This window comes from Emys orbicularis, chromosome 18 (assembly GCF_028017835.1).
Source record: "Emys orbicularis isolate rEmyOrb1 chromosome 18, rEmyOrb1.hap1, whole genome shotgun sequence".
NCBI lineage: Eukaryota > Metazoa > Chordata > Testudines > Emydidae > Emys > Emys orbicularis.
The window spans coordinates 21,983,832-22,000,160 of NC_088700.1; the positions used below are offsets into that span (position 1 = coordinate 21,983,832).

Here is a 16,329-nt window from a genome sequence, read left to right on the forward strand (position 1 = left end):
GGTTGGGGCGGGGCGGAGGCCGGGGAGCCGGGGCCGGGGCCGGGGGCGCGATGACTCAGCAGGGGGCGGCGCTGCAGAGCTACAACAACGAGCTGGTCAAGTGTGAGCGGGGCGCGGCCCGGGGGCGATGGGGCAGCGGCCGGGGCAGGCCGCGTGGGGCACCCAGCGCTTACAAGGGACATCGAGTGGCGGGCCCAGGCCCGGGCCAGGCCTCATAGGGAGGGCGGGTCCCCAGGCAGCAAAGGGGGAGGGGGTCCGGGTGCCCCCGGGGGCCTGCCTCGCCCCCGGCGCGTGCTTGCAGGATGGGCCCCGTCCCCGTGCACCGCGGGGGGAAGAAGGTGAAGGGGGCTAGGTTGCCTGGCCCAGCCCCTCCATGCAGAGGGTGCCCCAGGAGGGCCTGCCTCGCCCCCGGCGCGTGCTTGCAGGATGGGCCCCGTCCCCGTGCACCGCGGGGGGAAGAAGGTGAAGGGGTCTAGGTTGCCTGGCCCAGCCCCTCCATGCAGAGGGTGCCCCGGGAGGGCCTGCCTCGCCCCCGGCGCGTGCTTGCAGGATGGGCCCCGTCCCCGTGCACTGCGGGGGGAAGAAGGTGAAGGGGTCTAGGTTGCCTGGCCCAGCCCCTCCATGCAGAGGGTGCCCCGGGAGGGCCTGCCTCGCCCCCGGCGCGTGCTTGCAGGATGGGCCCCGTCCCCGTGCACCGCGGGGGGAAGAAGGTGAAGGGGTCTAGGTTGCCTGGCCCAGCCCCTCCATGCAGAGGGTGCCCCGGGAGGGCCTGCCTCGCCCCCGGCGCGTGCTTGCAGGATGGGCCCCGTCCCCGTGCACCGCGGGGGGAAGAAGGTGAAGGGGTCTAGGTTGCCTGGCCCAGCCCCTCCATGCAGAGGGTGCCCCGGGAGGGCCTGCCTCGCCCCCGGCGCGTGCTTGCAGGATGGGCCCCGTCCCCGTGCACCGCGGGGGGAAGAAGGTGAAGGGGTCTAGGTTGCCTGGCCCAGCCCCTCCATGCAGAGGGTGCCCCGGGAGGGCCTGCCTCGCCCCCGGCGCGTGCTTGCAGGATGGGCCCCGTCCCCGTGCACCGCGGGGGGAAGAAGGTGAAGGGGTCTAGGTTGCCTGGCCCAGCCCCTCCATGCAGAGGGTGCCCCGGGAGGGCCTGCCTCGCCCCCGGCGCGTGCTTGCGGGCTAGGCCCCGTGCTGCCCCTGGCCTGACTCGCCTCCTGCCCCAGGTATCGAGGAGCTGTGCGCCAAGCGGGAGGAGCTGAGCCAGCAGATCCAGCAGGAGGAGGAGGAGAAGAGCAAGCTGCAAAACGACATCCGGCTCCTGACGGAGAAGCTGGCCCGCGTCAACGAGAGCCTGGCTCGCAAGATGGCCACCCGCAACGAGTTTGAGAAAACCATTGCCGAGACCGAGGCTGCCTACACGAAGGTATCTGGCCTCTGGAGGCTGGGCATTGGATTTCTCCAAGGCAGCCCCTTACGCTCTGGGGGCTTGTGTGGGACTGCGAAAGCACAGCGGCAGGGCCTCTCTCTGCCGTTAGTAAGGCCTCACGTCTAGATCAAGCCCTAAACTGTAAGCGAGAACCAGGGGAAAGCAGGGCTTTGTGCTGTGGCTGAACCAGAACTAGGTTCAAATCATTCCTTGGCCAAACTCCCGCTGTCGCCTACAAACAGCTCTACGCAAGTAAGTTAAGTTTACTGCCACACACCAGGGCCTTCCTTCTGGGCATGGCACTTCCCACCTTGGGAAGCGTTCCAGCTAAGGCCTCTCCACAACTCTCCCAAAAGAGGGTTACCGCTGCCAGAAAAACAAATCACAATTTTGCAAAAATCAGGCACTGCACAGTTTGAATATGGGACCTTCAGACCCATACCACTGCCCTCTGCCACTTGACTGCGTTGCGGGTGGCTTGCTGGTCAGCATTAGAACAGGGGGAACTGGGATTCCTGCGCTCTCCTCCTGGTTCTGGAAGGGCAGTGTGGCCTGTTGGTTAGAATAACAGCAACAGACCGGATAAGCAGGCTTGGCATGTTCATTTCAGAAGGCAGATTGGGTGAGACTTGGGGGTTTGAGGTTGGGGTTATGTTTCCAGCTCCACCTGAAGTGCCCTTGTGCAACCTCAGATTTCTTTCTTTGAGAGCCTTATGCGTTCCCACTATGGGATGGAATTCCCCAGTGATGAGCAGGTGGAACCCTCCTGAAAGCCATATCCCACCTCCCAGGGAATGCACCCCTAGCTGCTTCCACTCCTTCACCATCACCACAGAGAGTAGAAGCAACCCTCTGCCATGGCTGTTGCTTTCCTAACCCCATTAGGCTTAGTTTGCCAAAAGTGTACGGACATGTAACTTTAGTTTGGATCTTAGGTAAATAGTATGGTTTTATAGTGTCTCCGAAAAGGGGTGTTTCCCCAACTTTTTAATGTTCGAGCCTCCAGGCTTGCCCCATCATTAGGACTATGTCTGGGCTGGACCCCCAAAAGGTGTTTGTCACAGGGCATGCCTACCATGTAGCACCCTCTCCTGACCTAGGGTTGGCACTGCAGGCGTTCCCTGCCTCAGTTGCTCTTCTCTCAGGGCCCTTAAGAACTCCACAAAGTCCAAGAGAGTGTGAGCTATGAGGCACAGGTGTTCGTTATTCAATTAACTGTCTCTTTCCCTTTAAACTAGCTCCTCAGGGGTAGCCTGGGTTCAGACTCCCCTTAAAGGAGCCAGCAACTCTGTGCAGTGTTATAACAGATGTGCATTGTGCCTGCGGGTCTCCCAAGTTGGATGCCTGTGTCCAGTGCTTAATTTCTGTCTTGTAAAACTCATTCCCTGGCCCAGTGTGCCACCCTTATGGCTTTTACCTCCCCACCAGGACTGCTGGCTCTGGCACACCTCATGGGAGAGGCCCTGATGGCTGTTGAACCTCTGGATGGTCAGAGTTCTGTGCACCACTGGGAACAACCTTCCTCTGCACTGAAACTTGCAGCAAGGGGGGCTAAGCCATCAATTCCAGCCATGGCCTCAGCACTCAAGTGCTGGGTCTGGAATATCGGAGACCCCTCCATGTGATGTAAACAAAAATCAGCACAACACCACACCACATGTGGACAGCCGGACCAGTCTGAATTCATCTAGCTTCAGCAGCTAACATCAGACTGGGAATATGGCATACCTTTTTTACAGTGAGGCTCATTAACCTTTGGAACAATTTACCAGGCTGACAGAGGACCTTTCAGAGATTCCAAGGCCAGAAGAGATCATTGTGATCATCTCGTTTGACCTCCTGTATAACACAGGACAGAGACCTGCCCCAGTCATCCCTACAGCAGAGCTTTTAGAAAAACATTGTCTTGATTTATAAATGGTTTCAGAGTAGCAGCCGTGTTAGTCTGTATCCGCAAAAAGAACAGGAGTACTTGTGGCACCTTAGAGACTAACAAATTTATTAGAGCATAAGCTTTCGTGGGCTACAACCCACTTCTTGATTTATAAATTGTCAGTGATGGAGAATCCACCACAACCCTTGGGAAATTGTTCTGGTGGTTAATTACTCTCGTAAAAAAAATTATACTTTATTTCCAGTCTGAATTTGTCTAGTTTCAACTTCCAGGCATTGGATCATCTTAGACCTTTCTCTGCTAGATGGAAGAGCCTGTCATCAATTATTTGTACCCCATGTAGGTACTTAAAGGCCGTAATCAAGTCACTCCTTAACTTTCTCTTTCTTAAGCTAAATAAATTCAACACCTTGAGTTCATCACTCTAAAGGATTGGGAAACCTGCCTTAATCATCTCCTGGCTCTTCTCTGACCCCTCTCCAATGTATCAACATCCTTCTTAAATTGTGGACACCAGAACTGGACACAGGGTTCCAGCAGCAGTCGCACCAGTGCCAAATCTAGAGGTAAAATAACCTCTCAACTCCTGCTTGAGATTCCCCTCTTCGTGCATCCAGGGATCGCATTAGCCCTTTTGGCCACTGCATCGCACTAGGATGTTCAGCTGATTATCCACCACAACCCCCAAATCTTTTTCAGAGTCGCTGCTTCCCAGGATAGAGTTCCCCAGCCTGTAAGTATGGCTGACATGCTTTGTTCCTAGATATATACATTTACATTTAGCTGTATTAAAACGCATATTTTTTGCTTCTGCCCCACTTACCAAACAGTCCAGACCTGTGCCAGGTGACCTGTCCTCTTCGTTATATACCAGTTAGAGGAGGGTTCCATAGCTTGCACCTGGGAGTGCCATCCCATGAGTGTGAATGCACAAGGGCAACTCTTGAGGATCAACAGTTACTGTTAAGTAACCTCTCTGTCTGCCTCAGGGAAGAGAGATGGGGCTTTGGCCAGTAATAAAGGTTTTGAAGGGAACAGAAATAGCAACAGCACGCCATGGAAGAGGAGAATTGAACGTGCAGACTCCTGGCTCCAACCCCTGTGCACAGCCCCCTAGGGTACAGGGTATTATCCCTGTCTACCACCTTCTCCCACTGGCATTCTATGCATGGCCCACAGTGCCTTGTCCATTCCTAGCAAAACCTGTGATTGTCTCTGGGCCCAGCATCGCTCCAGATAAGGACTCTTACTCATACGGTGCTTTGAACCCTCCTTATACTTAGGACAGCCTCATGGCTTCAGGGTGTGCTTGCTGCTGTCTCACACAAGGCAAAAGCTTAGGGAGGGGTAAGGTGCTGTGATCTCCCTAAGGAACACCTCAAGGCAGAGTTAAGGCTCTGTGGTTGTGTTGTGTGGGAAGTGTCACCTGAACTGCCTTTCCTGCTGCTGCGGTGTTTGGTGTTTGCGTTTTGGGAACAGAAGTCTCTCATTCTGGAAGGGTGAGAGGCGCACAGGGCTGGGCTGAATACCAGCAGCTTTCACTCCAAGGTGAATGAAGCTTTGGGTGTGTCAATTACCAGCACTCTGCTACTGTCATAGATACTCAAACATTGTAAAAGATCAGGCTTGAAAAACCTACTCAACAAGGGTGAGTGAGGCCCTTTTCTTTTCAAGTGTGTGGGCTGGGGTCAAGGGGCAGTGCCTGCAGAGAGCAGCTGAAGCAGATAGTTCTGCAGTGGGGGGGACAGGCAGGGGAAGGTAAAATGGGGCTTAGCCTGGGCCACTGCTCTCCTCCCGCACCTCCTGGATCCAGACCTTTCCAGACTCCTCCCCAGGGCACTAGTACCCATGCAGCCTCCCCCGGTGAGAGAGACTGCAGGGAGGAGCCAGCTAGAGAGTGAAGCCTCGGCAGCTGCAGGACAGGTTCAAGAAGGCACCTGGGTGATGATGTCATGAAAGTCCCACACTGGATTCCTTGCACTATGACTGAGTGACTTCTTCCTCCCCACTCCCCGCCGCCCTTGTCTTTCCCTTTTAGTTATTCCCCCTCATAACACTTAAAGGTTTAGAACAACAAAACCAAACCAAAAACCTGGGGGAACTAAGGTGCTATTTGCTGCCTTCACATCACTTGTTGTGCTTGTGTATTCTGTCCCTTTCCCTACTGCTCTTCACGGCAGGGACTGTCTTACTCTATGTATGTCTGGTGCCTAGCACAATGGGGCCCCTTCCCGGTGGCCTCCAGCTCCGACCAGACCGGAATAACCCTGATAATGAATAACCGTGCCGTCTACTGCTGAGGAAGTTCAGCTTCCATTGTAAAAAGAGTTCTTCACCAATATGCTTTAAACTAGCTCCCATGCCAGGGCTGGCTGCTGGCGTGTGCAGACAGATCGCTCCAGTGCCTCTGCTCCAGCTCCCCAAGGCGGCAGCAGGATGAAAATTACTAGGTTCTGGTTAGTTTCGTGGCTAAGGTTTCTCATCCTCTGGGGAGTAGCAGAAATGTGAATAATCGGGGCCAATGAGAAAGCTGGAACACTGCTATTCACACAGAGGGCACCCAAAACCAGAGAGGGGTAAAGGGGTAGAGTCACAGCAGGCTTATAGCAAGGGCAGAGAAGGAAGATTGCTTCTTCCCTCCCCCAGAGAGCAGCCAGGAGTGGAAAAAGAGGGCTACTTCTGTCTTCCACCTGCTAGAGCAGGAACAGGCACTTATTAGAGGTGACGAGTGGAGTCGGTCATGGGAGGGTTCCAGTAGGAATCCCAGCCCTCTTAGCCACGGGCATTGGTGGGGGGCAGAGCGTCTCTGCATGGCTGTCAGGTAAGCCCTGAATGGGGCTGTATCATTAGTTGCTTTAGCTATTAATTGGCATCTAATTTCTATATATAAAGCAAACTGGGCATGGTATTTGGCTCCTGAGCATAATGAAAAGTGTTTCTGCCCCAGCCTTGCATGTCCTGAGCTCTGTCTGGTTAACCAGACCTCTAGAGCACAGTCTCCGTCTCACCCTGGTGAGCACCAGGGCCTCCTCCTCTGGTCTCTACTGGCTGGTACGACTTTCCGCTATCTTAGCCTCATCGCCTCGCTGTGTCCTTTTGTGTCATTGTCAAATCCCAGGCTGAAGCTGGCTGTCCTCTCCCAGCCCCTTCCTCAAAGGCTGAAGCTTGGAAAAATTCATGCATGAAAATGGAAATGTTGATAAACATTATCCCAAGAGAGTGAATTCTGGAACAATAGTTATTCCTATTTTAAGAATACACTTTGGTGAGACACTGGTAAAACTCCCATCCACACGGTGTAATTGGCTCTGAATTTCAGTAAGTAACTGACATTTGAGGACGTCGGTGACAAAATACTTGGCAGATCTCTGCCAGCCCCAGCCCCGTGACTGTTGGACAGTTCTGAGGAGTCTGGGCCATGCCCCACCTTCGCCCAAAGCTTCATTTCTGTGCAAACTGATGCTCCACATCACCCCTAAGTCTACTGAGCATTTTCTTTATGACCAAACAACAAAAAAGGCCATTTTCTGCAAACGCAGCTGATGTTTTGTTACACGTAATTGTTTTTAAAATAACTACCAGTGAGCCCCTGTTGCATCCTGTCAGTCCCGTGCGTTGTGGGCTGTCTGGGACAGGGACGGTCTGCTTGGTGATTTGTCTGTACAGTACCTAGCACAATAGGGCCGTGACCCTTGGCTGCAGTTCTGGACACTACCATAAATCAAATAAGTAATAAAGATCTACAGAAAATCTAGCTGCTTCTCAGGCAATTTGCGAACAGGAAAATGGCTAAATATATCGGAGCTGCTTGGTAGCAGTAGTTCAGCTGTAATGACCCCTCAGGCTAACAGTCACGGGGATATGGTGCTTGTGGTGATCAGAGATGTTTGTAATCTGTAGCCAGTCAAATCCAGTTTCTTATTCAAGGAGCTCTTGCAAAATGGAAATGACAAGTCACATCAGTTTGCACAGAAATTAAACTTTGGACCAGGGAGGGCATGGCCCAGGCTCTTCAGAACTGTCCAGCAGTCACAGGGCCACGGCTTGCGGTGAGACAGCCTCAAAACTCAGTTACATATTGAAATCAAGACAGTTACGGGGGGGGGGGGAGAGAATCAGAGTTTTGTTTGTGCTCAGAAAAGTGCATTATTAAAATGAGGAATAAATGTTTAGAAATTTCATCACAATGGAAACGTAACATTTTTATGCATGATTTTTTTTTAAACTAGGTCAGCCTATGAATAAGGAGAAGTCAGTCCTTCCTCGGGAAAAACCAAGGAGGAGGAAGTGCTCTCTGCCCACTAGCTCTGTGGTTAGAGCGCTCACAGTCTGTAGGGGGAACTGGGTTAAATCTCCATGCTGCCTGAATCAGACCAGGAACTTGAAGTTGGATCGCCCATGTCCCAGAAGAGTGCCCTAGCCACAGTGGGGCTCTGGCTTTCCTGTTGAAGCTGCTCCTGTTCATATGAAATACTTCAGTAGCCACTGGAGTCTAAGATTGGATGTCTAACAATTACATTTGAGTTCAACTCCAAGTTACTGATTTGATGCAGGACTCTCTGGGTTATGCTGCAAATCAGACTGGATGATCGGGGTCACTTCTGGTCTTAACATCTATAAACGACAGTGTTTGCCAGTTACATTTTTAACTGTATTTAAACAAATTGCCTTTGTTAATATTGCTAGATGCTAAGGCCAGAAGGGACCGTTGTGACCATCTAGTCTGACCTCCTGCATAACACAGCCAGAGAATGTTCATCCAGTGGTTCCTGCCTTGAGCCTGGAACGTGGGTCTGACCTAGAGCATGTTTCTTAGGAAGAGACACCCAGGCTTGAGTTAAAGGCTCAGAGTGCTGGAGACTCACTCACTCCCTTGGCAACTTGTTCAAAATCTGGCTCAGGCTAAGAGAGAGGCTCAGTTTCCATAAAACGAAGTAACTTGTTTCCTGTCCTCCCAGATCCTGGAGAGTTCCCAGACGCTGCTCAATGTCCTGAAGAAGGAAGCTGGGAATCTGAGCAGAGCCACAGAACTGAAAAGTAGCATCACAAAGGAGAGCTGAGCATTTGGACTCAAACGGTCTGGCAGTCACTCTAGGGAGCTGCAGCGCTTTCTGAGCCTGGCCCACACTGGCAGTCTGATCTAGGGGCTTGGAGTGGAAGCAATGTCTAATAAAGTCTTTGTTTTGCAAATGTAAGTGTTCATTTCAGAACGGCCTCAGCGGCAGGTGGGAATCCATTCCACATCCAGCCCAACTCCGGCTGGGTATGTAACAAGTGCCAGTAAATGGGGCCATGATGCTGTGGGAGTGCAACTCTGCCTATAAGCGGCAGCCTCGGGCAGTGCAGCCCTGGGAAGAAAGGTGACTTGGGACGTTAGCACTTTCCTGGGGAGATTCTGCATGACTGTGCGCCTGCAGAAAACACTGCCGCCCCGCAGGATTCCTGTGCTGCCCTGCAGAAAAGGGGGGTGGACGTGGGGATGACCATGGGTGCAGTGTCAGGGGAGATTGCCCCCCCCAAACCAGAGGCAAGGCCCAGGGTTACATGATACTGCCCCCCCCCCCCCCCCCCGCCGCCCCATATTTCTGCAAGGGCAGAGCTGCCCAGCTGAAGGAGGCTGCCTCTAGGCTCTGCTGAATCTGCAGCTGGACGCCACCTGGGTCCTAGTGCCAGTCGGGTTCCCCTTCTGTGTGCTGGGAGCCTTCCTGTTTTCTGTGCAACAGCCAGTGCCTGCTGCAGGGAAGAGGCAGTACAGTAGGGAAGGAAGGGGGTGGAATAGAGCAGGGGGAGGGGAATCGCAGGGGGAAGTGGTAGCCCAGTATGCAGTGTCCCCTCAGCAGCAGCTGGGGCTCCCCTTTTAAGCAGGCCCATTGAACCCTCACTCTGACAAGCCCCACACACCCAGACCCCCACCCCACTGAGCCCCAACCAGCTGCACCCCCCACCCACCCCATCAAGCCCCACTGAGCCCCAGCCACCTTCTGGATCCCCTGCAGAGTCCCATTGCTCCTGCACCCGCCCTGTGCACCCAGATCCCCACTGAGCTGCCAGAATGCAGATTGCCCCACACAGAAACCTCACACTTGGATCCTGCTGGGCTGAGCCTGCCCACCCACACCTGGTGCACCTGGCACGGAGTGGCAGGGCCCCAGGGTGTTTCTGGGGCAGGCCCAGCCCTTGCACAGGGGCAGGGGCAGCCTCACTGCCAAGTCCCTGTACCGGGGGAGGTGAGGGCTTCAGGGTGATCTCCCACCTCCATGCAGCCAGCGGTCTGGGTTCCCCAGTGCCACACTGGAGCCACATTTATTTATTGACAAACAACATTTGCAGAATTTTAAAATATTGTGCACGTAATTTTTAATGTGTTGGCACCGCCTTCCCTCAGGCGTAAGCCAGCGGATGGTTTGCTGGGGCAGGAGCAGTTTCCTCTGTGCAGAGGAGTGGGAAGCGTGCAAGCAGCAAGCTGGCACTCACATGCAGAGGCAAGGTGGCAGGTGCTCGGCCCAGGGAGGAGTGGAGCAGCTGCGCCCAGCTGGCCGGGAGTGGGGAGCAGGGGCACAATTTGTTCCCAGGGTGCAGCAGGAGGGGAGGGGCTGGCTGGGAGGTGGCAGCAGCAGAGCACACCCTGGAGCTGTGAGGTGTGTAACAAGTGTGTAGGGAGCAGCAGCACTCTGAGCTATGGGGAGCTCTCAGGGGAGGCAGCACCTCCCACGAGGCCCTAGAGCACCACCTCCCTTCCTCACCAGCAGGGGGGAAGTCTAGACCTGCAGTTCTCAGCCCCCTGCAGGACCACGAGTCCTTTCAGGGGGGCTGCAGGACCCCACCGGGCTGAAATCCCCAAGCCCTGGCACCCCATGAGCACTGGTTGCCTCCCCCCACACTGCAGTGCCAGAGTGGGGCACTCCCACCCCCTGGCCAGGGCGGAGGCAGGAAGCCGGAGTCCTGCAGTGTGGGCAGCTGCTGCTCTGGCTGGTGTCATGGAGCAGGCAGCCCCCGCATTCCCCAGCTGCTGCTGCTGCTCAGCTCACGCAGCTGGTAAGAGCCGCCCAGGCAGGGGGACCCCACTCCGTGGCCGGCAGAGCCCTAGGGGAGCCTTCCTGCCACACAGCCCTTAGCTACCTCCTCCCTGCACCCTGAGTTACCCCCCGTCCGCATACAGCCCCAGCTACCTCCTCCCTTCACCCTGAGCTACCCCCCGTCCACACACAGCCCCTAGCGACCCTCTCCCTGCACCCTGAGCTACCCCCTTCCCTGAACTACCCTGTCTGCACACAGCCCCTAGCTACCCCCTTCCCTGAACTACCCTGTCTGCACACAGCCCCTAGCGACCCTCTCCCTGCACCCTGAGCTACCCCCCGTCCGCATACAGCCCCAGCTACCTCCTCCCTACACCCTGATCTACCCCCATCCACACACAGCCCCTAGCGACCCTCTCCCTGCACCCTGAGCTACCCCCATCCACACACAGCCCCTAGCGACCCTCTCCCTGCACCCTGATCTACCCCCATCCACACACAGCCCCTAGCGACCCTCTCCCTACACCCTGATCTACCCCCGTCCACATACAACCCCAGCTACCTCCTCCCTGCACCCTGAGCTACCCCCTGCCCGCACACAGCCCCTAGCTACCCCCTTCCCTGAACTACCCTGTCTGCACACAGCCCCTAGCGACCCTCTCCCTGCACCCTGATCTACCCCCATCCACATACAACCCCAGCTACCTCCTCCCTTCACCCTGAGCTACCCCCATCCACACACAGCCCCTAGCGACCCTCTCCCTGCACCCTGAGCTACCCCCCGTCCGCACACAACCCCAGCTACCTCCTCCCTTCACCCTGAGCTACCCCCCGTCCACACACAGCCCTTAGCTACCTCTCTCCCTGCACCCTGAGTTACCCCCCTGCCCGCACACAGCCCCTAGCGACCCTCTCCCTGCACCCTGAGCTACCCCCCGTCCGCACACAACCCCAGCTACCTCCTCCCTTCACCCTGAGCTACCCCCCGTCCACACACAGCCCTTAGCTACCTCTCTCCCTGCACCCTGAGTTACCCCCCTGCCCGCACACAGCCCCTAGCGACCCTCTCCCTGCACCCTGATCTACCCCCATCCACATACAACCCCAGCTACCTCCTCCCTGCACCCTGAGCTACCCCCTGCCCGCACACAGCCCCTAGCTATCCCCTTCCCTGAACTACCCTGTCTGCACACAGCCCCTAGCTACCCCCTTCCCTGAACTACCCTGTCTGCACACAGCCCCTAGCGACCCTCTCCCTGCACCCTGATCTACCCCCATCCACATACAACCCCAGCTACCTCCTCCCTGCACCCTGAGCTACCCCCATCCACACACAGCCCCTAGCGACCCTCTCCCTACACCCTGATCTACCCCCATCCACACACAGCCCCTAGCGACCCTCTCCCTACACCCTGAGCTACCCCCGTCCGCACACAGCCCCTAGCGACCCTCTCCCTACACCCTGAGCTACCCCCGTCCGCACACAGCCCCTAGCGACCCTCTCCCTGCACCCTGAGCTACCCCCATCCACACACAGCCCCTAGCGACCCTCTCCCTACACCCTGATCTACCCCCGTCCACATACAACCCCAGCTACCTCCTCCCTGCACCCTGAGCTACCCCCTGCCCGCACACAGCCCCTAGCTACCCCCTTCCCTGAACTACCCTGTCTGCACACAGCCCCTAGCGACCCTCTCCCTGCACCCTGATCTACCCCCATCCACATACAACCCCAGCTACCTCCTCCCTTCACCCTGAGCTACCCCCATCCACACACAGCCCCTAGCGACCCTCTCCCTGCACCCTGAGCTACCCCCCGTCCGCACACAACCCCAGCTACCTCCTCCCTTCACCCTGAGCTACCCCCCGTCCACACACAGCCCTTAGCTACCTCTCTCCCTGCACCCTGAGTTACCCCCCTGCCCGCACACAGCCCCTAGCGACCCTCTCCCTGCACCCTGAGCTACCCCCCGTCCGCACACAACCCCAGCTACCTCCTCCCTTCACCCTGAGCTACCCCCCGTCCACACACAGCCCTTAGCTACCTCTCTCCCTGCACCCTGAGTTACCCCCCTGCCCGCACACAGCCCCTAGCGACCCTCTCCCTGCACCCTGATCTACCCCCATCCACATACAACCCCAGCTACCTCCTCCCTGCACCCTGAGCTACCCCCTGCCCGCACACAGCCCCTAGCTATCCCCTTCCCTGAACTACCCTGTCTGCACACAGCCCCTAGCTACCCCCTTCCCTGAACTACCCTGTCTGCACACAGCCCCTAGCGACCCTCTCCCTGCACCCTGATCTACCCCCATCCACATACAACCCCAGCTACCTCCTCCCTGCACCCTGAGCTACCCCCCGTCCACATACAACCCCAGCTACCTCCTCCCTGCACCCTGATCTACCCCCATCCACACACAGCCCCTAGCGACCCTCTCCCTACACCCTGATCTACCCCCATCCACACACAGCCCCTAGCGACCCTCTCCCTACACCCTGAGCTACCCCCGTCCGCACACAGCCCCTAGCGACCCTCTCCCTACACCCTGAGCTACCCCCGTCCGCACACAGCCCCTAGCGACCCTCTCCCTGCACCCTGAGCTACCCCCATCCGCACACAGCCCCTAGCTACCCCCTCCCTTCACCCTGAGCTACCCCCGTCCGCACACAGCCCCTAGCTACCCTCTCCCTGCACCCTGATCTACCCCCGTCCGCACACAGCCCCTAGCGACCCTCTCCCTGCACCCTGAGCTACCCCCTGCCCGCGCAGCCCCTAGCTACCCCTCTCCCTGAACTAACCCCGTCTGCACACAGCCCCTAGCTACCCCCCTCCCTGAACTACCCTGTCTGCACACAGCCCCTAGCTACCCTCTCCCTGCACCCTGAGTTACTCCCCTGCCCGCACACATCCCCTAGCGACCCTCTCCCTACACCCTGAGCTATCCCCGTCTGCACACAGCCCCTAGCGACCCTCTCCCTGCACCCTGAGCTACCCCCGTCCGCACACAGCCCCTAGCGACCCTCTCCCTGCACCCTGAGCAGTTTTCAAACCTTTTGAGCTGAACCCCCACCACACACAGCCCAGGCTTGGTGGCCTGCTGAGGTGAGTCAGGGGGTGGAGGTGGTGCTGCCTCCCTGGACTCTGCTGTGCGGAGCTGGCCCAAGCCCCACCGGCCCCTGCCCCCTCAAAATAGAAGTCAAACTATGCCTATGCCTGAGGGCCCGCCCCCAGCCTGAAGCCCTGAGTCCCCTCCTCCCCCACTGGGCCCTGGAGTTTTTAATAGCACATTGAGGAGGGTCTCCAAGAGAAAGTCTAGAGCAGAGGTTTGCAATCTAAGTAGAGTAGCCTCAGGGCCCCCCTTGAAACAAGACTTTGGCCGTGTGCATCTGTGCGCCAGGAGCTGGGCAGCTGCCCTGAGTACTCTTGTCAGGCAGGAGTCACTGGACCTGCCGTCCCCGTAGAACAGCAGCGTGCAAGTCACGGGCAGAGCACTGGTGATTGGCTGACATGGCTCCTGGCACGGTCAGAACTGGAGTCAGGGCCAGTTCAATGCGTTACTAACTTAACATTCAACTAAGCAACTTCCTTCCCCTGGCTGGAGGTTTTGCTGAGCTGCAGCTCCAGGGGAAGTTCCAAGGACTAGCACAGAGGAATGGTCTCCGGCAGGACTGCTCTGGTCAGCAGAGCAGGAGGAAAGCACCTCCTCAGGGGGTTCCCTTTGAATGAGCTCCCGGCGCCCTCGAGATTTCAACAGGGTCACCCTTTGGTCCATGGCAGAAAGATCTGCCTTGTTCCAGCCAAGCATTGTGAGCTACTAGGAATGCTGCTAACACGCTCCCATGCCCTATAGCCCAGTGGTTCTCAAACTTTTGTCCTGGTGCCCCCTTTCACACAGCAAACCCCTGAGTGTGACCCTCCTTATCAATTAAAAACACTTTTTATATATTTAACACCATTATAAATACTGGAAGCAAAGCGGGGCTTGGGGTAGAGGCTGACACCTCGTGACCCCCTCAGGGGTCCCAACCTCCAGTGTGAGAACCCCTAGTAACTACAGATTAAATGCAGATTGATTTATGCCAGTGGTTTTCAAACATTTTAGGCTGCATACGCCTTTCCAAATAACAGTCTACTGCATATGACCTATTTATTTGTAGGTACAAGTCTTACTAAAGAAAATGTGTTGTTCCCCATTACAGGATTTTTCTCGTATACCCCCTGGCCAGAGCTCATGTACCCCGGTTTGAAAACCACTGGTTTATGCTGTCCCCAGTTCTCAGTGGGGCTCCCCTTTCCCCCCGAAGAGTGACTGTGTAGGAAGCAGAAGACGGGGGAAAGTTGGAGGGTGTGTGACAAAGGAGGCAAGCTCAGGGTTTGGGCCGGCACTACAGTTCCTGTTTTTCTCCCCTTTGGGCTGGGGGGAATCTGCTCCTTTCCTCACCCGTCATCCCTCGCTCCTTGTCAGCACCAGCTGCAGGTGTGGAAGCAGGGGGCTCTGAACTCCGCTCTGGAGGGCCGGCCGGGTGATCTTTCCAGGGGATTGTTGGCCCTTTTTCTGCTTTAGAGGCTCTCTAAAGCTGCAGCCCCTTCAAAGATCCTCCCATGATCATTAACTCCCCCAAACCCTCCTCTGCTCTTCTGGCCTATGGGGAAAGGCGCTGCTGTCCCTTGCACTCAGCACAGCAGGTAGCTAATTACCATGCACATCAGCATGCTTAGGGTGCAGTCTAAGAATTCCCACTCCTCTTCTCCTAAATGGCTCCCCCCCCCCCCCACTGGCAATGGCATATGCTGCCCTCCCCCACCCCCAATACCCTTTCTGAGACTGAAGAGAGTTTCTCAGGTTCCTGCTCTTATCTCAGCAGTGTGTGTATTTCATTGAACACCTCACCACTGGTTAGCAGGGACAACCATCAGCACAGAGGGCTCCCTGCCATGGTATTTATTGGATCCCATTTATCAAACCACCAAGGAAGTTCTTTTGAATTTCTGTAATTCCAAAGTACTACAAATCACCAGGCAACAACACACGTGGGAGTCACATGGGTCCTTTCATCCGATTTGGAAGCACAAAGAAGTGTTACAATGGCAGAAAGGGGGGGGGGGGGGAAAGAGTACTGGGCTCCTCCAGCAAACCTGGCGAAGCGTCAGGGGAGCAGTTGAGTTTTCAGAAGTAGCAGTTCCCAGTTAGGTCACTGGGGGCAGGGGGCTGGCACTGCCAAAAGTCTGGCCATGAATGCCAGAGGGTACATAGACACACCCTCCCCTTCTGCTTTGTACACACTATTATCAAGGCAAGTGCAAGGTACACAAAGGATTTTCCATTCAGACACAATCACAGACAACTTGATTGGACACCGTCAGACAAACAAATAAATCAGTAGATTTAAATCAAAAAGACAGGAGCTTGGTCCTTTGGAGGAGGTGGCGGGCTCAGATACCGCCCTCCCATCCACAATGCCCAAAGGGGCCAGCACTGCGCTGGCCACATTTCCTTTAATCCCAGGAGTACAAGTCACATTAGCAGCAATGTTCAGTTCACGAACATTGGTCTTTTACAGAGCGCGCTATTCTGACCCTGAGTCTACAGTACTAGAGCTGTGTCCACCAGCAGTGACAGAGCCCAGCAGGCTGCATTGCATATTGGCTTGCATTACCAGTTAGTGAAGGAGAATTAGAAAACAGCACACTCCTTGTTCAGGCCCCTGAGGAAGAAAGCAGAGAAACGGCCCTTTTGCACGCTGGAGCAGAGGAGTGAGAAAGGCCAGGCGCAGATTTAACAGGGCAGTTTGACTTGGAAAGCAGCTGAGCTCTCCATCCTGAGGTCTGCTCCAGGGCCGGGAGCACAGGCACTGGACATGTCTTGGGCCCAGCAGATGGCATTCAGGTTCAGAAGCCAGCCACAGCCGTGTGGCGAACAGGCAAACCACAGCAGGAGTGACAGTGCTTAGAGCCTGGGACACCAACAGCTGAGCGAGGGAAGATCAAAGCTATCGCCAG

The 16,329-nt window shown here is 56.1% G+C and overlaps 1 protein-coding gene across 1 annotated transcript; it reads left to right on the forward strand.

The window, feature by feature from the left end:
- The first annotated feature begins 35 nt into the window (after nt 1-35).
- On the forward strand, nt 36-8,493 carry SSNA1 (SS nuclear autoantigen 1). The gene is made up of 3 exons (XM_065418898.1): nt 36-102; nt 1,215-1,414; nt 8,270-8,493. The coding sequence occupies exons 1-3, from the start codon at nt 51-53 to the stop codon at nt 8,369-8,371; spliced, it is 354 nt and encodes a 117-aa protein (XP_065274970.1). The 5' UTR covers nt 36-50; the 3' UTR covers nt 8,372-8,493.
- The last annotated feature ends 7,836 nt before the right edge of the window (nt 8,494-16,329 follow it).